At 41.1% G+C, this 24280-nt stretch overlaps 1 protein-coding gene and 1 pseudogene across 2 annotated transcripts in view; both read left to right on the top strand.

Moving 5' to 3' along the window:
• Window positions 1–24280, top strand: part of USP13 (ubiquitin specific peptidase 13) — a 115910-nt gene that overhangs the window by 36722 nt on the left and 54908 nt on the right. For both annotated transcript variants that reach the window (XM_076003663.1, XM_012737002.3), the window contains exons 4-7: window positions 3059–3180; window positions 8481–8623; window positions 10909–11093; window positions 24086–24180. In XM_076003663.1, coding sequence (XP_075859778.1) covers window positions 3059–3180; window positions 8481–8623; window positions 10909–11093; window positions 24086–24180 — 545 coding nt within the window. The remainder of the gene's footprint in view (window positions 1–3058; window positions 3181–8480; window positions 8624–10908; window positions 11094–24085; window positions 24181–24280) is intronic.
• On the top strand, window positions 14268–21048 carry LOC105855814 (mitoguardin 1-like; annotated as a pseudogene).

The raw sequence follows: 24280 nt of genomic DNA, 5'->3' as shown, positions 1-24280 counted from the left end.
GGAAGTTGGGGGTCTCAGTCCCACTGGTCCTAGGGTATGGTTACTCTGTGGGTTTCTCGACTGGATATTTTCAGAGTGGTGAGACATGACTTAAAGACATGTGGAAATTAATTGAGATTATACTTAGAACTGTAGGGTCATATACGTTCAGGAGAAAGCTTGGATTTGTCCCTTAAGATCAGAATGTATGTTACCTCTGCTGGACTTTTCCCTAATTTGGATTAAGATGTTTTGGGAAGATCAGGAACCCCTTCCATTCCATTAAGTTAAAAATGAAAATAAAAATGAAAGTAAGCTATAAACTAAGTGTGAAGAAGCACAACAAAGTACAGCTATTAAAATACATGACAGCATTCTTGTTTTTAAACACATACCAGTTGCTAATTAAAAACAACAGCACAGCAACTCTTTTGACGTTCTTCCTTTGCTGTTGTCCTTAGCATGTTGGCGTTGTTGACTTCCTGAAGTCCCCTTTCACACTTTTACTGAGTGTGTGGTGTGGGCAGGGCACTGTGCAGGGATAGGAATATGGGAGGCGAGTGAGACCTGTTTCCCACTCTTTGAGCTGACAGTCTTGCAATCTTCTAGCGTTTGAAGGTCATCACTTCCCCACACTGAGATCTGTATATAATACCGTGGTCTTCCTGAAATTTACTTCAGGACTGTTTGTTGCCCAGGCTAGAGTGAGTGCCGTGGCGTCAGCTCACAGCAACCTCAAACTCCTGGGCTCAAGCAATCCTCCTGCCTCAGTCTCCCGAGTAGCTGGGACTACAGGCATGCGCCACCATGCCCGGCTAATTTTATATATATATATATATATATATATATATATATATATATATATATTAGTTGGCCAATTAATTTCTTTCTATTTATAGTAGAGATGGAGTCTTGCTCTTGCTCAGGCTGGTTTCGAACTCCTGACCTCGAGCAATCCGCCCGCCTCGGCCTCCCAGAGTGCTAGGATTACAGGAGTGAGGGAAAGCACTTTTGATTGTAATAATATTAGTTGTCAGGAACATAGAGAAGATGATGATGATGCTGGTGACAGTGGCTTTTGTTTGTGGAGTCCTCAGTACCTACCAGATCCTATACTAGGTGCCTTAAAACCTCATCTTGTTTAATCCTCTTAATAGGCTTATAGGGTAGATAATACTATCCATGGATGGCTCACTCATGAGGAGAATAAACTTGGAAAGAATTTTCCCCAGGTTACATAGCTAGTAAATGTTGAAAGAGACTTTGTTTTTTTTATGCCAAGTAGGATTTGAATTGGCATCAAATGAATATGTTTTCTGTAGAAAGGAGATAGATAATATCTTGTGTGAGCCAAATCTATACAAAAAACCCCAAAAGATTTGTACTTTGGTTACTTAAATTTGTTATATATACAATAATAATAAAGAAACTTTTAGGAATAGAGAGAAAAGTTCACCCAACTCATTATTTTCATTTGTTCAGGTTTCTTTCCAATTTTTGTTCATGAGCATAATATAAAGTTGTCTTTACAATGATGAATTTTTTACTTTTAACATTAACATTTTCATGTTTATGCATAGTCTAAATAACATTTAAATAATATTCTGAGTTGAACACCATTCTTATTGAACATTTAGGTTCCAATTTTTAAAAAATGATAGATATTGAGGCATTCAGTAGAATGTCTTTCTTTGAATTATTTCCTTTAAATAAATGCCTTTAGTTACTTCTTAAACTTGTAGAATCATCTTTAAAATTACTTTTTGTCAAATTAAGTTCTATGGTTAACAACGTTGTTTGTTTTTTTATTTTGGTATTTCTGATTAGAATCAGTCTCTTATTTAGAATCTTTTATTAAAATATTTGGACTGCATTTTAACTGTATCTCATTTTTTACTTAAAACTGCCTTACCTTTGAGAATTCAAGAGTAGAGCTATCCACACGTATGTACTAGGTTTCTGGTTGAAGGCATACATAAGATGGTAATGGAAACTAGATCCTTTGGTTCTCAGGTGGCTGCTTCATCTAGTAAAATAATTTTCTTTTATCTCCAGAGCCCATATTTCTGTATGTATTTGTGTGTATGTTTGCATATGAGAGTAGAATATAGCTCAATAACTCCTTGTCACCATAGTTCCAAACATACAAATATATAAATGTGATTTGTGATGCTGGCATCCGCATGAATGTGAGGCTGAAATGTCCATGTAAATATTGTGACGTTTCCTTGCACCTTTACCTAACCTTTACTGGAGCTCAGCCAAGCAAAGAGGTGATGACTTGATATGTAACAGGCTGGAGGAACTCATGTTTCTTGTTGAGTATTCTTGGCCTCTGAAGGACAGCAGGACTACTCACTGTACAGGGCTTCCTTCTCTGGTTTACTGTGTAGAATCTAACAACACTTAGAGAGACAGAAAGATGGAGATATGTAGAGAAAGCAAGAGGGAGGTTTTATTTTTAAATAATAGCTACCATTTATTGACCACCTCTTATATGCCAGGTCTCTTGTCTACAAGTTCTCGCTTTATCTGCTATATAAATGAGAGAAGTGCTATAATCTTCATGCTACAAATGGCAGAACTAAGGCTGAGAGAGTTTGTGACTTGCCCAAAGGAACATTAGATTTTAGAGCCAGAATTGAACTGAGGTTTATCTGCTGTCAAACCCATGGGCTTTCTTCCATATGACAGTGTTGTGAAAAACATTCCGGCCCATTCTTGTGAAATCAGGAGCCAGGTACCTGACAAATCACAATTACCAGTCTCTTTCTTTAAAAATCTCTAAGAATTGAGTATCTAGAACATATATCTATTTTAACTGCAAAGCTTGATGATATGACACAGGCTTCTTCATACATTAGTTGCTGATAAATAAGTATTCCTAATTTAGGAAAGATGGGAAGGCCTGTAATTCCTGGTTTGGGGCAGATGGATGGTCCTGTCAGAGGAGGAAGTTGTGAATGTCGCGCCCGGGGGTTGTCTTCCCCGTGGATTTCTGGCTCTCCCAGTGAGTGCTGCCTTAGTGTGGGATGTTACTCACCTCACTTCTTGTTCTTTGTTTTTGTTTTCTCCTCAGATCTAGATACTGATGACGATTTAAATAGCGACGATTATGAATATGAAGACGAAGCCAAACTTGTTATATTCCCAGACCACTATGAAATAGCACTACCAAATATTGAGGAGTTACCAGCCCTGGTCAGTGAGTGTGCACGGCTGCTAGCTAGATGCGCGTGACTCTCTGTGTCAGGTGTGTGTGCGTGTGCGGGGCGTGTGTGTGTGTGTGTGTGTGGTGTGGTGTGTAGGGGGCGGGGAAGGAGGGTTGAATGTGAGAAGAGCGTACGAGTGAGCATGAACATGAGCATACCCCTTCTCTTCTGTGACAAGGGTCTTGCAGGGTTACATTTCAAGAGGGTTGGGCCATAGGTACCCTTTGCTGCCTCTTCCTTCCGGTGCTGTTTGGCCTCTGTAGCTCATTAGGCTGGTCTCCTTCAGGGTGGGCTGGCTTCTTGCCCCCTGAATCGCAGTCTGTTGCTTAGATTTTCACCCTGGGCACCCTGGCCACGCAGGGAGTGCTGGAGAGGGACTGTCTTCTGCAGAGGAATGACAGTATTTTTATCATGTTTAGTGTGCCGGCTTTCCATGTAAGATTTTGTTTGGAAGAAATTAAAGGGCCTCACAGCTAAAACAACAGCAACACAGTTATAAGAAGAACCAAACATTTATACATCACAGATCTGCAAGAGCTCCGGGATTAAGTGAACCTTCTTTAAAGTTGTGCTCTGCACAAAGACTAAGACCACTTTCTAGGTTTTAGATATTTTTAGTGGTGAGCTCCCCCCCCCCTTTCTTCCTTTTCCTTTTTTTCTGATTCAGTTTGTGGAGGGACTTTAATTTTCTGAATGGCTGGAAGCTGGGGCTGGCGGTGGTGCTGTGCTGTGGGGAAGCTAGGTTTTGTTTTCCTTCGACTCTCATGTGCTGTAAAATGGGCACAGAGTTCCTGCAGGACAGTAACTGTTTTTCCTACTTTCCTCATTTCCTGTGTTGCTGCCACCGCTCTGTGCTTTCTCCTTTTCTCTCTTCCTTTTCTTTTCCCCTTTCCCACTCTGTGCACACCTAGAGGCTGGCCACAGATGGCAGCAGGGTCAGGGTTGGTTGAGTTTAGACATGCCAGCTCATTTTTTCCTTTCTCAAACTCTGCCAGAACCACAGCCAGGTCTGTGGGTCCCAGAGTCGCCTGGACATTGCGTGACTCTGTATTTGCAGCCATCTGCTCACTTGCCCCTGCCAGGAGGGGACATTTGTGCTTGGGGTTTCCATGCCATTAGTGACTGGGTTCCCACCATTGAACCTCTTTTGTTTCTGATCTACTTTATATCTAAATACAAGACCATAGAAATGAGAATTTTGTGTACTTATTTATTATAATTCTAATTATTAAATGTAACACATCCTTTTCAGGCCTAAGTGCACAGTGCTCAGTAAGGCATGCCGAATTAAATTACCTTTGCTGTCTCCAATTCCCTGTGTTGACTCATGTGGCCGTTACCAAGGATAAAATATATTAGTGGACGGAATGGCCTTACCTCATCCCATTACCTGAAATTATATACTACTGCTTATATCTCTATAATACTGAGAGTTCTTACTGCGCTTGTTTAATATAACTGTTATTTCTGCTGTCAGAAAAGAAGGAAGAAAGAATATTGTGAATAATGTTATGAGAAATTATTTCCCTCTCATTCCCTCATGAAGAAGTTTTTATGTGAGAAAAGTTAATAAAAAAGCCTTTTATTATTTTTGTATTGAGAGTATAATTTAAAGTGTGAATACTCTTATTTAAAAGGGAAGTGCCATGGTAATCTGAATCCAGCAAGATATATTATAATTTTTAATAACAAAATCTTTTAGAATTAAGAAATACTTTAAGAATGAAAAAAGAGAGAGACAGAGTTATTTGGAAGATGGGTGTGGGAAGATTGAAGGAAAAGCCTGTATTTATCTGATGGTAACCAATAGGATTTATCTGCATAAAAGATGCTAGTTACTATATTTCTTTTCATGCCTTTGCTACACTCTTGGTGTTTGATGATTCTCTTTTTAAATAACAAAAATTACTGAGCTCAAAAATGACTCCTCTTTCATCTCTGGAACATCTCAGCATAGAACAATTTCCATTTTGAAGAGTTACTCTATAGATTCTCCAGAGAGTTAAGCCACATCTGAGTGACTAAGGATGCAGGGGTCACAGGGACATAGCACTGTGAGCCCAGCAGGGACCATAGAAGCTGAATTCCAAGGCCTTAATTTTTGATATCAGAACTAGAGCAGTGGTGTGCTTGTAAATGTTTAACAACAGGCTCCCTGGGGGAAAAAGCCCTGTTTTGTAGTATCTGCTGATTCCATGGCGTGAATACTTCCAGCATGACTGATTTCAGGCTAACAACATGACATCACTAAATGCATTGTTGGAAAGAGATGTGCAGATCATTATAGAATCTGCACCATTCAGCTAGCATAGGCATAAATAATCTCAAGAGCATAGAGATAATAGTGAGATATAGTAAAACAATTAGGACGTGAAGAGTTTTTGAATATGTGTTGCCTTTTAAAAAACATTTAATTGTAAGTTTACACAAATTTGATTTTTAGTAATGACTGTGTTTAGCAACCATCTTGCAAAATTTCTTAAAATTCAGTGATGAACTCTTATGAGCCAGTTCAAACCAGTTATAGTGTACCACTGAACTCCAGGCCCACGGAGACTTGGATGAAGCCAGGACAAGTACCAAGGTCTTTTAACTTCACTCCAGATAACAAATCCAAGGAAAAATAATTCACAGTGTAATTAGGATTACACTGGATGATGTAATCCTTGTATGATGGATCCTGACCTTCAGCTATGACCCATAAAAAGGGCCTTTTAGTGATTTTAGTTGATATTGGGTGTCACCAGGAAAGGTTTTTCAAAGAAAAGAGAGGAGATTATATCTGAATCTTGTTCAAAATCATTGTGCATTGCAAACCAGAACACTTAAAATAAATCTAATGAGGGTGGAGAAAATCCTGAGGAGGTTAAAGAAATGATCGTGTAGATCAGGGGGCTCTCAAACTATGGCCTGCAGGCCACATGTGGCCCACCGAGGACATTTATCCGGTCCACCGGGTGTTTTTGCTGCCGCTGCCTGTCCGGCTTAGCAGCCGACTCATCCCGGGCCCACAGCGCGCATGTGTGGAATGTGCGCTGCACTCTCCAACGGCACTCCAACGGTCTGAGGGACAGTGAACTGGCCCCCTGTTTAAAAAGTTTGAGGACCACTGGAGTAGATGGTGAAACAAAGAGGTTATAACAGGCCAGACTAGAAAGATTAGGATGCTGTAGGCAGAAGTGCTAAAGTGGCATGTCCCAAACCCATAAAATCTAGAAGGGCCTTATAGTGACCTCTGATGCCCGTTTCCCATGGGCATCCCTGGAAAGTGGTGGGTGATGAAGTTTGCCGATTGAAAGGAAAGGCTAATTACACAACAGGGCTTGTGGTGAGGGATGAATGGGAGGATTTCTTTGGAAAGGTTTAAATGTATTAATATGAAAGACTGATCTTAATGGATTATAAGCTTTTTGAAGGCAGGGACCTCTTCCTTATTCCTGTGTGTAGCCCAGTGTCATCAGTTGGTTAGTGTTCAGTGTGACCTTGAGAGTTTTAGGCTAGGGAAGGTTAGGATGGAGCACGCTGGCTGCGGTGCAGAGATGAGGGGCAGGAGTGGAGGAAAGACAGCTGTATGGAGGCTGTTGTGTAGCCCTCAGGGGAGCCCTGACAGTCGCTGGGACTAAGGGGGCAGGTGAAATGGACAAGAGGTAGATTCAAAATGCATTTTGGTCCCAGGGCTCACAGGAATGGGCTGGGTGGGGTAGGATGGCGGCTAAAGGAACTTCCTCTGTTGTTTCTTACTTGGTTCTAGGGTCAGTAGTCAGTGAGATTAGGGGGTAAGGGTCAGCTCATTGTACAGGATGTAGGTGATGTAGAATACAATTTTTTAAGAAAAATTGTGGGTTTTTTTTTTTTTTTTTTTTAGAAATCGTGTCTTGCTATGTTGTCCAGGCTGGAGTGCAGTTGCTATTTGCAGGTGTGGTCACAGTGCACTGCAGCTTCGAACTCTTGGCCTTAAATGATCCTCCTGAGTAGCTGAGACTATAGGCATGTGCTACTGTGCCCAGCTCTGTTTAAACATTTTTTAATAATTCAATGGCTTTTATTATATTCAGAGTTGGGTATCTATCATCACTGTCTAATTTTCAAATATTTCTCTTGACCCACAAAAAAAACTCACACCCCTTAGCCATCACCCTCCAACCCTACATACACTCAGCCTCTGGCAATCACTGATCTACTTTCTGTCCTTATAGATTTGCCTATTCTGGACATTTCACGTATATGGAATCATACAATATGTTATTCTTTGTGACTGGCTTTTTTTCACTTAGTGTATATTGTCAAGGTTTATCCATGTTGTCACAGGGTCAGCATTTCATTCCTTTTTATCGCCAAATAACATTTCATTGTATGAACATACAACATTTTATTTTACATTGTTTGATATTGACAACCTTTTGAGTTGTTTCCGTGTTTTGATTATTATAAGTAATGCTGCTATGAACATTTGTGTACAGGTTTTTGTGTGGACACGTATTTTCATTTCTCTTGGGTATGTACCTAATAGTGGAATTGCCAGGTCATATGGTAACTGCCAAACAGTTTTCCGGTGTGGCTGTCCCATTTTACTGTGCCATCAGAATGCAAGTTTTTAAAAACAACTAGAAATAGCTTATAGCATGAAGCAAATAGCAACTTTGGTAACAGGCCTAGGCCAGAATCAATGGGGTTTGGGAGAAAGAAGAGATCCCCTGTGGTCAGTTGGTGCCAAGCAGGACGTCACAGATTTGCTCATGATGGGGACGAATCTGGCATGGAGACACCAAGGTATGTCCCTATCCAGGGTCACATTTGCACTAGATTAAGAAATGGAGCCATGCTGCTTACATTCCATTCAAGTGCCCTTGACCACATGCCATTATGTGATGAGTTGAGGATATTGGATATCTGGGTGCACATTTGTTAGGAGGAAAACACACCACTTGGGTAAATCCTGGGCATTCCTGTCTCTAATTTCGCCCTTGGGAATTATTCATCTCATACTTTTTGCCAGGCTTGCTAAGTGGTAAGAATTGTTAAATCTGACCCCTAAGCTTGAGCTTACAAACTGAATTTAGTTCCTTGCTATCTGTGTCATTGTCCATACTACAAACTCTAGGTCAGGGACAAAGCCTAGCTAGATCCAGGGGAAAGTGCAGGAAAGCAGGGCCTTGCTCTTCTGGTAACTGTGTGGTTTGAATTGTCTTCAGTTAAGCCGTACTTATTAATAAGCTTTTAAATTCACTTTCTAGAAGTTGCTAGTCTCTCAAACTGCTTTTATATATTACATCTGGGTTTGTCTCATAGGTAACAATTGCTTGTGATGCGGTTCTCAGCTCAAAATCTCCGTACAGAAAGCAGGACCCAGACACATGGGAAAATGAATTGCCAGTATCAAAATATGCCAATAACCTTGCACAATTGGACAATGGAGTCAGGATTCCTCCAAGGTGAGAGTGAGATAGCAAAATGGAACTTTATCCCCTAAAACTAGCCAAAAGAATGTTTGTTTTTCTACCTCTTCTTTGAATTAGCAGTTACATATTTTCTTACCAGATGTCTTTTATTAAAATAAGCTTAAAACATCTCTCCAAAATTATCTATGCCTTTGTAGCAGATGCTGACTGTATCCAGCCCATACTTTTAAGCCCTTCCTTGCCCTAAAGCTGCCAGTTGTACGCACCTGCAGCTCTTTGCCTGATGGCTTTCTCTGCCGGCTGAAGCCAGCTAGGCCAATGCATGCCCAGTCAGAAATGCCACACGTTAAAGTTCCCTCATCTCTTCCTGGAACAGCCCTCAACCAGTGGCTGTGGAGTGGGAAGATAAACACCCCAGTTCCCTGCTCCTCCAGGTGGGCCATGCGTTTCTTGCAGTCCCCCAGCTGCCTGAGCCCCGATGGCCCACAGTGGTCATTTGCTCACTGACATACCCTGTACCGGCTTCCTCCCCTTTCTTACCTCTCTTCCCTACTCCCCTAGGATCACCTCCCAAACAGTCATTTACATTCACATCTTTATCTCAGACTCTGTTGTGGGGAACCCAACTTACAATAGTCATTGGCTGTCACATCTTGGCTAGAATGCTCTTTGGACTTCATTAGCCATTAGCATCTCCTTTTATTAGGTGCTGCTGGGTTTACAGAGGCAGCTATGAGAAAGAAAAAGCAGATGGATGAGGAATGTCTCCGATTTGGTTGAACCCTGACTGTTGTACTGCATTCGTGTCTGTGTGGTCTTAGGAAAGAAGTGTTACTCCTGGGCCTCAGTTTCTCCCTTTGTGAAAATGGGGAGGGTAATACTAATGCTGTTTATTAGAATTAAATGATGAGACTTCTGTAAAGTACCTGGCACATTTAACATCCCCTTTAGTTGGTTTCCTTTCTAATTAACGTAGATTTGCAGTCTAGCAGGGTTTTTTTTTTTTTTTTTTTTTTTTTTTTTTTTTTTTTTGGAGACAGAGTCTCACTTTGTTGCCCAGGCTAGAGTGACGTGGCGTCAGCCTGGCTCACAGCAACCTCAATCTCCTGGGCTCAGCGATCCTACTGCCTCAGCCTCCCGAGTAGTTGGGACTACAGGCATGCGCCACCATGCCCGGCTAATTTTTTGTATATATATTTTTAGTTGGTCAATTAATTTCTTTCTATTTTTGGTAGAGACGGGGTCTCGCTCAGGCTGGTTTTGAACTCCTGACCTTGAGCGATCCGCCCGCCTCGGCCTCCCAAAGTGCTAGGATTACAGGCGTGAGCCACCGCGCCCGGCCTAGCAGGGGTTTTTTAGACTGGTTTTACCCTGTGTGATTAATGCTTTAGAACTTTAAATGCTTATATACATGGAATCCTTAATATCTTAAATTTGTTCAAGTTCCATTTTCTCTTATGTAGGAATTTCAAGGATGACCTCTTCTCCTGCCCCCCGGTTGTGTGTCAGTTTTCTAGAGTAAAAGAGTCATCTCCGAGATGCTGGAGGACCTTGTCCACATCTGGGAGGCAGGCAGGGTGCAGAGGGATCCCGCAACTCTGGGAGGGGTAGTGACAATGTTCTGAGAGGAGGACATGGGGAAGCACCAGTCTCTTATTCCACTGAGCGTTTGTTGTGACCTGCCTGCTTGAGATGCTCTCTTTTCTCAGCCGTGAAAGGGTAAATGACCCAAAGGACACATTTCACACACAGGCTATGCGGGAGCAACGTGGCTGGTTTATTCACCCGGGTGCTGGTGGGCTGAGACCGAAAAGAGAGTCAGCGCAGAAGGGGGTTCAGTGAGGGTTTTTATAAATGGGGATAGCCGACCCCTCCCACCTGCCCCATTCAGTTCTTTGTTTCTAGGCCAAACTGGCAGGTGAAGACTTGCTTCCTGCTGCGTGCAGCAGAGGACTGTGGGCAGAACAGTTGTTTGTAGTAAATTCTTCTTCAAGCAACCAACTGCTACTACCCTTTGCCCCAGTTGCATCCACCCTTCTGTTCTGGCGTCGTCCTTATCAGGAGAGCTAGGGAGGGCTAGCCTTGGTCTCCATCAGGGAGGGAGGAGGAAGGAATACTGGCTGCAGCTGTCTGTTAGATTCACAAAGCCCAGGGGCTCCCCAGACTCCTGAGGCTATTGCTTTATAAGCCTAAGTTTTGCATTAATCACATTCTGTCCTATACATGCTTTTCGAGTTCCCACCTGGAATAAACCTAACAAGATGTTAATTGTTTTCTTATGCTCTGGCTGTTCTGACGGCTCTCCAATGGCTTTCCAGTGGTTGGAAGTGTGCCAGATGTGACCTGCGGGAAAACCTCTGGTTGAATCTGACCGATGGCTCTGTCCTGTGTGGAAAGTGGTTCTTCGACAGCTCTGGGGGCAACGGGCATGCGCTGGAGCATTACAGAGACACGGGCTACCCTCTGGCCGTGAAACTGGGAACCATTACTCCCGACGGGGCAGGTGAGTGTGCCTTTACCGAATTTGGGAATAGGCAGTGGTTTTCCCCTTAGATTTAACCAGTCTCTTCATCCCTATAGTTGGAGGGTGGACTGGGCTCAAACAGTCCAAGTTTGAGTCCTGATCCTGCCTCTTATTAGCAGTGAGTTTGGGCGAGTTTTCTAATCCTCCTGAGCTTCAGATTCCTCATCATGAGGATAACAATGGTCCCCCCCTCATCTGTTTGTTAATGTGCATAAAGCGTTTGGCCCAGTGCACATAGTAAGGTCGTAACGAAAGATAGCTGCTGTTGCTGTTATTCTCTGTATCTCTTAGCTAAGAGGACAGAAGCAGGAAACAGGGTTTGTGAAGTGAGTGTGCATAATCGAATCCACTCTGAGAACAGCAGGAGGAAGCCTTGGAATCCACTATGGAGATTAGTATCATTTTAGGAGCAAATGGATTCATTATGGAGAAGATGAGTTTTAAAGGATATGGTGTGTTAAGAGAGTCCCTGAAATCACCTGGCAGTGAGGGTGTTCACGTTCTTTGGAGGATCAGAATTGTTTCCTCCTTGTGCCGTCAGCTTCAGAGTCAGGTCTGTTTCCGTTCGTGCTCACACAGTGTGCCCTGAAACATTAGCTTCTGGCCATGTCTGGACAGTTAATACCTTCTACCGTTTTGTGAGGGAAAAGGGAAAGAATATTAGAGTCAATAATGAGAAACTTTAATATTGAGCAGTGGCTGTAAGAACCCATCATCTAATAATCATTGGAAACATTTAGTAGACACAGATCTGGATCAACACCCAGCCCGCTTGTCTCCTTATTTCTGGGATTTATGTAGTCTCTATTTCTTCTTTGCTTTAAGGTAAGATGTTGTTCTTAGGAAAATTATAAAATCTATCTTCTTCTTTTCTCTTCTTCTCTTGTTATTTTTCTATGACTGCATTAGAGTTAATTGGCCAAGATCTTTTTGCTAAATAAAGGGACACTTCTCACCCATCATTGCTTTTCTATTGAACTGGCTTAGTTTCTCCTTCATTTTATAATTGAGGGCTGGTAGTAAGGTTATGTCAGGATTCTTTTGTTTCACATTTTGGAGAATTTTCCTGCTTCCATATTTTAAGGAATTATCTTAACTCATCAAAGAAAAGTAACTGCAGGAGACCCAAGTGGTACCAAATATTTTTCCCCAAAGTGAATGACCTTATACACAATCCAGGTTTCATCCAAAATCTCTCAAATTAAAAGAGGAAACACAGGACATGCATTGGATTCAGGGTTACAGCATGGTGCTTAGAGGCCATTCATTGCGTGGGTGTTGAATGACTGGCATTCTCCTTATAGGGGGTTATAGAGAGAAAGGTTTGCAATGTAGGAATTCTTTGGGGTAAAATTGCCAGGGGATAATAATTCAGATTTTCCTTCTTTGTCTGCTGCCTTATGTAGTGCTTTTATAGGATGAGATATTAGAAATCCAGTTCTCAGAACTACTTGTGCAAGAGTATAACTCTTTGTAAATGTGTCTTGGTTCTTCTAAATTTTCAGTTGTTTGAAGGCAGGGCTATGTCTTACTCATCTGTGGGCTCCATACAAAATCTTACACACAGTAGGCACAGATACTTTTAGTAAATGAATCAACTGTTCTATAAACATTTAAATATGGTCATGTGTCACTTAAACATAGAGCATGTTCTGAGAAATGCATCATTAGTTGATTTTGTTATTGTGCAAACATCACAGAGGTACACAAACCTAAATGGTATAGCCTTCTACATGCCTAGGCTATATGGTACAGCCTATTGCTTCTAGGCTACACACCTGTTCAGCATGTTACTATACTTAATACTGTAGCAAATTGTACCAATTTGTGGTACAATTGGTATTTGTGTATCTAAACATAGAAAAACTACAGTAAAAATTCAGTGTAAAAGATGAAAAGTGATACACCTATATAGGGCACCTATCATAAATGGAGCTTACAGGATTGGAAGTTGCTCTGGGTGAGTCAGTGAGTGAGTAGTGAGTGAATGTGAAGGCCTAGGACATTATCGTACACTACTGTAGGCTTTATAAATAATGTACACTTAGGCTGTACTAACTTTATAAAAAAGATATTTTTCTGTATTCAATAATAAATGAACTGTAAATTTTCACTTTATAAACTTTTACATTTTTTAACTCTTTGATTCTTTTATAATAACACTTAGCTTAAAACACATTGTACAATTGTACAAAAATATCTTTCCCCGTATATCCTTATCCTATAAGCTAATTTCTATGTAAATTTTTTTTTTTTACTGCTTAAACTTTTTTGCTAAAAGCTAAGGCACAAACACACACATTATCCCAGACCTATACAAGGTCAGGATCACCAATATCACTGTCTTCCACCTCCATATCTTGTTTCCCTGGAAAGCCTTCAAGGGCAATAACATGTATGGAGCTGCCATCTATGCTGACAATACCTCTCTGGAATACCTCCTGAAGGACCTGCCTGAGGCTGTTTTACAGCTACCTTTCCTTTTCTTATAAGTAAAAGGAGTACACCCTAGATTAACAATAAAAAATATAATGTAGTAAACACATAAATGAGTAACAGTTGTTTATTATCAAGTATTATGTACTGTATCTAACTGTATGTGCTGGATTCTTATACAGCTGGCAGTGCAGTAGGTTTGTTTATATCAGCATCACCACAAACACATGAGTAATGCATTGCACCTCAATGTTATTACAGCTATGACATCACTAGGCAATAGGAAGTTTTCAGCTTTGTTGTAATCTTATGGGACTATTGTCATATATATGTGACCCGTCATTGACTGAAGAAATGTTGTTATTCGGTGCATGACCATTAGATTCTAGTTAAATGTATGCTAATAATAAACGCAAAGGTTAATTCTATTCTCTATGCATCTTCAATTTTCCAGAAGCTTTTTTTCTAATGGGGAACTTACCTGAAATCTATAGTGTAGTTTAAATGTAAAGTTTCTGTGCTTTCAATTTGAGGAAGGGAAGTTTTATAGTTTCTCCTTGATTAGATAAGAAACAGGTGTTCAGTGTAAATATAGAGACAATAAAGACAAAAGTTTAGACAAATAAATAAAAATCACTGGTAATACCACCCTCCAGACTAATCACTGTTAATAATTAAAATATTTCCTGTGAGTCCTTTTCTTTTTTTAAGGGCTTAATCAATTCTTATACACCACACACACACCACATTTTTACAAGAATTGGGTCACAGATCTTCTCACTCCTAACCGCAGAAGGACTCTGCCTCCTGCCAGGCTGCTGCTCAGTGCCGGGTGCGAAGCAGGCCGGGGCAGGCTGGCCGAGCTCCCGATTAGAAGAGGAGTCATGTCAGAAGAAGCAATAAGTGAATCACAGTCTTCCTTGAAGACAGCAGCACTACGAGTGTTCGATCTTCTCTCGGTACTATTCTCTTTCCCAAGTGGAATGATGTTCCACTGTGCACATATACCACATTTTGCTTATGTGTGTGTTTGTCGATGGACACTGGGTTGCTTCCATGTTTTTGCTAATGTGAATAATGCTGCCATGAACATGGATATACAAATATCTCTTCAAGACCCTGCTTTTGATCATTCGGGGTATATATCCAGAAGTGGAATTGCTGGATCATATGATCAAATTTTCACTGGTTGCTCAAAAATTATCTGTGATAATTGTAGTGAGTACTATATCTGTATTTTTTCTGGTCCATTGCTTTAAAAGAAAATGTGGAAAGAAGAGAGAAAAAATATTGCCATGGGAACCAGAGCACCTCATACTTGAATACACTGAAAGAACAGCAGCAGACAAAGGTTCAAGTTGTTCTAGTAGTGGACAGAATTTGACATTATCTTAAGTTCTAGCAATGACAAAGGATTCCAGTCATGTAACCATGCTAATTGAGGACTTTTCAGTCCTAAATACTCAGGTTCTGCACCAAGTTTGGGCTCCATTCAGAGGGTCATTTCTTGTTGTAGCTTGTACTAATTCCTGGGGGCAAAGCAGATGAAGATGTTACTAAACTTGTTAATATTCCTGTGACCACTTCTGAGAGCTTATACTTCATGGGTATGGAGTTGTTTGACAGGCATTGCATCAGTGGGAACGAGCTCTCACTTATCGTAAGAGATAGGCTGAAGATGAAGCCTGCATTTCCGTTAAACCCAGTGCAGGAGATACCATTGCTGAAGGAAGTGTAGATGACATTATTAGGATTGAATTTATTCATGAACTTGAAGTTCTGCTACAAAGAGCATATTGTCCCCAAGAGAAGTTTGACGCTAACTTTGGACCATCTGATCCTAATTCCCTTGTTAATGACATTGATAAAGATACAGCTGTCACCGTGATGGGGAGTGTGGTTGACTTTGGCCTGGGAGACACTGTGAGTATCACAGTAGCTGATTCCTTTGCTTCAGCAGTGGAACTTACAGAACAGAGAACGGCACACCCACAGCCTGGAGTCTCTGTCACAGCCCTTTTGACGAAGAAGCCATGCATTTAGTTGAAGAAGGAAAAATGTACTCAAGAATACTGAGAACCGAAATGTTGGAGTGCCAAAGAGACAATGATTTTCTTGCCAAACTTCACTGCATTTGACAGGCTTTTCAGGTAAATCTTTCAGAAACGGCCAACAGAATATTCCTTACTGAGAGTGGAAGGAAAATTTTTTATCAGCTTTAATTGTGAAAGCATGAAAGAATCCAAAAAGTTTGAAGATGTTTTTGATGAAATGATTTATTTAATCTGTTATTAAATATATTTTAGAGCAGACTGATCTCTGGCAAAGTACTAAAATGGAATTTGCTGCTAGAGGGGTGAAAGAAATCTAAATTTTTATGATGTTCTGGGTTTTATATTAATAGATTCTTTAGAAGATTTAGACAATCCACACACATCCATACAGAAGGTGGTAAATAATCACTGGATAAACTCTTCCTTCAAAGAAACCACCGTGGCTTCAAGTCGTTGGTCAGTGCTGAAACAGAAAAGGCAACAGATAAAGATTCCAGATGGATTTTTTGCCCATTTTTGTGCCATTTGTGAACACATCAGTCCTGTCCTCGCCTGAGGCTTTTTGGGTCCTAGAAATTCTATGATATATGCCGGTGCTTTAAGAATCAAGTTCGTTCTTTCACAAAGATATTTCTGCCTGTAAGAAGGCGTACTGTTCAAGTATGGAGACTTTGGCTGAAGACTTCACGCAGTTACTCATTTGCCGTACTGAACTTCTACCAGCTTATCTTGGAGCAGATGCCCAGAGGCATGTGAGCGCTTGTATAAGTAGTCATGGTCATGTTGTGTCCGGTGGACTGTTGGAAGCCACAGTACAATAAGTGTCATGAGAACCATACAATTTGAGTGTGCTGTGAAATATTTTAAGGTAACATATATTACCAAATTCACAGAATCGGTGGATGTGAACTCAAGGAGGAAAAACATCTGGTAAAAAGTGAGTGACTGGCCGGGTGTGGCGACTCACTCCTGTCTGTAGTTGCAGTGCTTTAGGAGGCTGAGGTGGGAGGATGGCTTGAGGCCAGAAGTTCAAGGCTTCAGTGAGGTGAGCTGTGATCAAGCCACTGCTCAAAAAGTAAAAGATAAAAATAAAAAAGGAAAGAAAAGAAAAGAAAAAAAAATGAGTGACTGTACTGTACTTATAGAGAAGTTTTGTCATTGAATCCCTCTGTAGTGTATCCAGAGTGGCTTTCTATAGTCTTTAGGTAATAATTTAATTGGTGAATTTTGTAATTTTTCAGAAATATTGTTTGAATTAAATTCACTACTTGGGAATTAATTCCTTTATTGTCTTGAAGCTGTCTGAAATGCCCAGTGTCATTCTCAAAAGCTATATTTTTCTGCTTTGCACTTTGAAAATATATACTTTAGCCCCCCAAATTCAATCATATGCTATAAAATTTTCTTCCTTATTTTTCTCTATTTAACATTACATGATATTTTTCCATGTTATTAAATACTCTTCAACATTTCATGATGGTTCCACAAATGATTTCACTATTCCCCTGTGAGTTTTTACAATTTTTTTGCTATTCTGATGAACATCCTTTTATGTATGTAAATCTTTGAGTGTTTGTCTCATTATTTCTTTAGGATAAATTCCTGTGGAAAAAAGGTTGCATCTTCAAAATTTTCAGTTGCTGAGATTCTCTTTTAAACAGGTGTGGTAATTAGCATTCCCACTAGCAATGTATGAGAGTACACATTTCAACAAATCCTTGACACCTTTCATATGAAGACTTTAAAAAAAACTTTGTTAATCTGGTATCTTGTTTTAATTTGCTTTACTAGTGAGGCTGACCATTTTTCTTATTATTCTTGGCCATTTATAGTTCTTTCTGCGAATTTCATAGGCTGATTTTCTACTAGGTGTATGTATAGGTGTTTTTCTTGCTGGTTTTTAAGAACTCTTTGGCTATTAAGAATATTAACCCAATATCTGCTATAGTTGTTAAGGTCTTTTAGTGGGGAGGGTGAAGGAGGGAGAACTTTTAAGGTTTTTCTTATCATATAATTGAGGGTATTTGAATATATAATCCTATTTCAATCATAGAAAATATAAAACACTGGGCAACAACAATGCAGATCATACACTTTGTGATGAGGGTTCTTGAATTCATTTAGCTGATATAATGTTGACTTTTTGAAAAAGATCAGCCTTTGATTCCTGTGTATGCTGTGTAGAGCTGGTTTTAATAAAAATTATTTTCTGTCTAATTATCATTGTTATATTAGTTTATGGGATGTATCAATTTTATTTTGGTTTCCCTTAAATCTGTTTAATAGATTGCTAGCTATAACTTATTATTTATTTAAAAGCCAAATAAATTAATAAAAACATGCATGAAGTTTCCTTAAATGTCTAATGATGAGCCTTGTGGACACTGAGGCCCAGGAAGTCAGGGTGCCTTCTACCCGGGGGTGGGGCAGCCACCTCCTGGTGAAGGAACTGCTGCTGAGGATCTGGGTTTCCACACTCGCTAGGCTAACTCAGGGTGACTCAACTCACAAGAGACAAAGTTTCAAAGTCAGGGCGTTTATTTTTTAGCTCAGGATGAGAACCACAACTGCCAGCAAGTGGGATGTTTATGTCGGCTTGACTAGTACATTCCTTCCCTCTGGGAAGCTGAATTATATTTAGAAGATTGCTTGGTGAATGTGGAATCCAAGAAGGTTGTGGACTCGAATATTTAATGGTAACGTGATCCGATCATCCTGGTTTCCTTTCCCCCAATAAGGATATATCTGTTCAGTAAGAAGTTTCTACTCATCCTCGAGGTCTTAACTTAGATTTTAGTCCTTCAAAGAAGCCCTGGTCCCCCAGGCCGGGCCAGTGTGGTAGCATGCGGAGTAAAACCGGGCCCCATATCAGATTCCACTCTAAGTCCCCATGGATACAGCAGCAAACAAACCAAGAAACAGATCACTGCACACACACACAAACAGAAAGCTTTCCCCCATGGGAGGGGCATTGTTTTGGTGAACCAAGGATGAGGTTCTTGGGAGAAAGAGAGTAGGGTGGGATAGGGCCAGAGCATATATGTTTTCCTTCCATTATGGAAACCAGTTTACCTAAGAAGGTGCTTCAGTGCCTTGGGTGATTGCAGGAGTCTTCTAGAGATGCCCAAGGCAGCTGTGAAATTGCCTATCTTACTGGCTGCACCAGCTCGATAGCATCTCAAGTTGGTCTTTCTTCTTTGATCATCTTTACCTCTGACCTGGACATAAGCTCCCTCAAGTTTCTGAGGATTTAGAATCCAGGCATGGGCTGCTTTCTTTTGGTGTTGACCTGGCTTGTGCCCCTCCTGTGTTCCTCTGTGGCACCTCGTGCTGCTCCATCGTGGCACTTTCCCAAAGACCCTGTAACTGTTTGGTGGTGGTCACCTGGGGCAGCAGGGCCTGAGTGCCACGTTTTTGTGCACTCTACACCTCTAGCATCTAGCTAGCCCCTCGCCTGTAGTAGGTGTTCAGGAAATACTTAGAATAAACAAATGGAGGAAAATACACCAACAAAATCTGCTTCTCTGATTCACCTTTCTTTTTTTCTATTTTATTGCTGTCTTTTTACTCCTACCTGTTTTCCTTTCCTGACTACAATCTAGGTTTTGTCTGGCCTGGGAGTTCTATTGTCACTTTAAAGTGACTATACTTGTCAACCTCATTCATTTTGCATATATTTTTCTAGTGTAGTTGGTGGAGTATTCTCTCATTTCTTTCCCCAGTGGTGGCAGATTCCTTATATCGGGGTCCTCAAACTTTTTAAACAGGGGGCCAGTTCACTGTCCCTCAGACCGTTGGAGGGCTGGACTATAGTTTAAAAAAACTATGAATAAATTCCTATGCACACTGCACATAATCTTATTTTTTTTGTTGTTGTTGTTGTTGTTTGTTTGTTTTTTTGAGACAGAGTCTCGCTTTGTTGCCTAGGCTAGAGTGAGTGCCATGGCATCAGCCTAGCTCACTGCAACCTCAAACTCCTGGGCTCAAGCAATCCTCTGCCTCAGCCTCCCAAGTAGCTGGGACTACAGGCATGCACCACCATGCCCAGCTAATTTTTTTCATATGTATTAGTTGGCTAATTAATTTCTTTCTATTTATAGTAAGGACAGGGTCTCACTCTTGCTCAGGCTGGTTTCGAACTCCTGACCTCGAGCAATCCGCTGGCCTCGGCCTCCCAGAGTGCTAGGATTACAGGCGTGAGCCACCGTGCCCGGCCACATATCTTATTTTGAAGTAAAAAAACAAACGGGCAAAAACACCCGCATGTGGCCTGTGGGCCGTAGTTTGAGGACGCCTGGCTTATATGCACAGAAATGTAAGCTCGTGGTGGAGAGATCAGCACTTCCTCTGAGGAGAACCTTTCCTCATCCTCTCCTCTGACTCGTCTTTGACCAGCAGGAGCCTTGCTTTCTCTCCGCTTGAGCTGTGAGCAGGGCAGCCACACTGGCTTCCCTGGTTTTGTTTCTCTTTCTAAATGCAAGAAGTTGTTGAGGTCCCGCTTCATCCCTTTCTCCCTTCTGCTTCCCTGTGTGGAATCTGAGGGAGGATTTAGACGTTTGCCATTTTCTGGGACTTAGAAAAAGAGACTGAAGTCACATGACTAGACCATAGCCAAGAAGACATCTGTTGGGGTCCTTCACATCAAAGTAGCATTTCTTCTAAGACTATTTGAAATATTAAACTTTAAATTTATGAAGGCAGAGACTCTGCTTATCTTATTTAACATTATATCCTTAGTATCTGTATATGTTTGGTGTTCAGCAAATATATGTTGAGTACGCTGAAAGAGTGAGTTATTCTGGGTGGCTGAACAAGGGTGGCCAGTGGCAGGCACACTGGTCCTAATAGCATACCATCCAATATAATCATTTTGACCTTTGAGAATTACTTATAAAACATTTTTTTCAATCAAAATAAATTTAGAAAACAACAGAAAATAAATAAGAAGTCTTCCTATATAGACTGCAAATGACTATTACTATTTTGAAATGATTCCTTACAGATTCTCAGTTTCAGTCTCAGTCTCTACTCTCTTTTTCCTTAATCTTTACACTTACTGCACGTGCTGTTTTCTAATATGCTGATCACACGAATGGGGTATTCCTGTTCTAAAATTTTTCATTTTTCTTTTCTGTGGATGGCTGCATCATGTTCTCTGTGGTCTAGTTTGTCATTTAACTTGAAATGTACAATGACTGGTTTACTTCTAAAATGAACGTAGTTACTCAGCAGCTTGGCTATTTGTGGGACAATCCCTCTGTGAACTTCCTAACTGTGTTTCTCGACTCCAAGTTTTTTTTTTTTGAGACAGAGTCTCGCTTTGTTGCCCAGCCTAGAGTGAGTGCCGTGGCGTTAGCCTAGTTCACAGCAACCTCAAACTCCTGGGCTCAAGCGATTCTTCTGCCTCAGCCTCCCGAGTAGCTGGGACTACAGGCATGCGCCACCATGCCCGGCTAATTTTTTCTATATATATTAGTTGGGCAATTAATTTCTTTCTATTTATAGTAGAGATGGGGTCTCACTCTTGCTCAGGCTGGGTTCGAACTCCTGACCTCGAGCACTCCGCCCTCCTTGACCTCCCAGAGTGCTAGGATTACAGGTGTGAGCCACCGAGCTCAGCCTCTACTCCAAGTTTTAAGCCAAGTCCTTGAGCATGAAGGGTAATGCTTATCAAGCATTGTTTGTTTGCTGCCATAGTTTCTGAGCCAAGACCAGATGTTGCTAAACCAGACTTGGAGAGAAAATGAGTTTCCCAGTGAAAAACACATAAGGTAGCATTTGCAGCCACTGAGTCCACTTAACATTTTTTCTATTACTACATATTTATAAATTCTTCATGATTGCCAGTGGGATCACAGTTCATTTTTAGGTTTCTTGTATGTTACTCACTAAACTGTTTTTGTCATTGGGATAATAAATAACTGTAGTGTTTGACCAAATCATGTGGTATCTTTGCAGTGATGGGAGGTACGAAATATTATCTTCTTAATGTGGCCAGAGCCTAATGCAGGTGTCCTCAAGCTACAGCCCGCGGGCCACATGCGGATGTTTTTGCCTGTTTGTTTTTTTTACTTCAAAGTAAGATATGTGCAGTGTGCATAGGAATTTGTTCATAGTTTTTTTTAAACTATAGTCCAGCCCTCCAACGGTCTGAGGGACAGTGAACTGGCCCCCTGTTTAAAAAGTTTGAGGACCCCTGGCCTAATGAATTAAGAACAATGGCTGGATGTGTGATGTTCACTTATTTCAAAATCCTCAGCCAATGCCAATGGTGCAGTTCTAGCAATTTTATTATTTTCTAACAGAGCTCTGTTAATTAGAGGCTTACAATCTCAAGTCTTCCAACTATCTCACTAATTAATAACTAAGGTTAAAGTGCCTAGGGAATGCCATTTTTACCTTCCAACTAGTATTTGAGCAATATTTTTCTGTCACTTGTCATAGATTTAAAATACTGTTGATGTATTTGTTTCAAGTTACAGTTCAAAGATTTTTAGGTTTTTTTGGTATTTAATCTTTTTGGAAATTTAAAAAATTGGGTCTGGATTTTTTTCTTTTGCTTCTGAGAATACTTCTTTTTATTTAAAAAAACTGTAAATGAGGGCTCCTATCACAAGTTATATGGGGCCCCTAGGGGAAGAGGAGTAGAAAAGAAAGCTATACAATGTTTAATTGGTTTATAATAGAAGGATGGATTAACTGTGGACAGCAGTGAGTCTCCCATACCTGGTGTGGATCAGAAGGTCATCATAGCTAAAGTGCATTATTTTTTTTTTTTCCTGGTCATGTTCCAAGGGGTAGGAAACTCCTTGGATAGTCTAAATTTTACTGTCCTCAGAGTGTTATCTTTATATCTATTTTCCTTGTCATGGATTTTTGTCTTTCTAATTTAGGAGTGAAGAAATTATGGTTTTTGAGTCTTCATTCCTGTTAAGGACCCAGAATGGGGCTTCACAAAGTCTGGTGGAAATACTCTGGTGTAGAGGGAAGAGGATTGGGCCAGGAGTCAGACTACCTGGGTTTATTATTTACCTTTTTTTTTTTGAGACAGAGTCTCACTCTGTTGCCCGAGCTAGAGTGCTGTGGCGTCAGCTTAGCTCACGGCAACCTCACACTCCTGGGCTCAAGTGATCCTTCTTGCCTCAGCCTCCTGAGTAGCTGGGACTACAGGCATGCACCACCATGCCTGGCTAATTTTTTCTATATATTTTAGTTGGCCAATTAATTTGTTTCTTAATTTCTTTTAGTTTGGCGAATTAATTTATAGTAGAGATGAGGTCTCGCTCTTGCTCAGGCTGGTTTTGAACTCTTGATCTTGAGTGATCCACCCGCCTCAGCCTCCCAGAGTGCTAGGATTACAGGCATGAGCCACTGCGTCCGGCCTCATCATTTCCCCTTTATGAGCGTCTTTTCCTTATCCGCAAGATGAGCTTGAAAATGTCTGTCTCTCTCACTGCAGTGCTGTGGGAGGACAGGATAGTGGATCAGTTAGCGATGGAAAACTCTAAAACGTTCTTCTCAAACTTTACTGTGCACTCCAGAGTCTTGTTAAAATGCAGATTCTCATTCAGTAGGCTTGCGTGGGGCCCGAAATTCTGCATTTCTAATGAGCTCCCAGGTACTGTTGCTGCTTTGAGACCATATACCCGCATTGAGAAGCCAGGTTCCGTCTAAAACATTGTGTTGTCAGGTGGGATCATTATCCTGAGGAAAGAGGCGCCCACCTCAGCACAGAGCTTCCCGACACTAGTGTGCCACACATGGCCAAGACGTGGATCCCTGAGGCCCTAGCAGCGGCGCAGGGCCTGGGATGGCTGGAACCTTCTGAGTTCCCCTGGAGTACCCAGCATATCCTCGTTTTCTGTGTGTGCTACTACTAGGTGAACCCATCTGGGGAAACACTGCACAGCCTCCTTCACAGATCTCTCACTAGTTCTGGGAGGTACAGGCTGGTGAGGTGGTAGGTCTGAGGGTATAGAGATTTCCACAACCGGAATTTTGTTTTGTCCTGGACTAGCACCCTGACCAGCCATTCAGCTGCACCCTGAGGGCCTGTGTTTGTCTGTGTTCCTCATTAGGTTCCTATGCCATGGGTGGATGGCTGTTGCCCCTCCTCCCTCACCCTTTCCTCTTCTGGAGCTTAGAGTCTTGCCACTGCAGTTCGGGTTAGACAAATCAAGTGTTAGACATTTATATTTGCATAATTTAAATTTATTTTCGCTTTAGATACTGTTCTCTTTTTATCTTTTCTTGTTTTAGAAAACATTTTTTTTAATGCTTTCTGCAGTGTCAAAAGAAAAATATACCTGTGTATTGTTATTGGTCATCATCTCTCTTTCACCCTGTCGAATGTTATGAAGTTTTTGTTTTGTTCAGTCAGATATCCCAAGCCTGGTATACAGTAGGAGCTCCAAAGATCCATGTTGAATGTTTAGTGACTTGATTACAGATCTCTGTGCTTATTTTCTTTTCACCCTCTAGATGTTTATTCTTTTCAAGAAGAGGAGCCTGTTTTGGACCCTCATTTGGCCAAGCACTTGGCGCATTTTGGAATTGATATGCTTCACATGCATGGGGTGAGAAGGTCTACTTTTGTTTCTGTTCCTGCCTTGTGAGGGGTGGAGGGTTAGGGATTTGGAGGTAGGGGGTAGGGGGAGAGGGAACTGTTTGGTTTAT

This window comes from Microcebus murinus, chromosome 1 (assembly GCF_040939455.1).
Source record: "Microcebus murinus isolate Inina chromosome 1, M.murinus_Inina_mat1.0, whole genome shotgun sequence".
Lineage (NCBI taxonomy): Eukaryota > Metazoa > Chordata > Mammalia > Primates > Cheirogaleidae > Microcebus > Microcebus murinus.
Note: the sequence above shows the minus strand (reverse complement) of the source record. Positions and strands in the feature narration are given on the sequence as shown.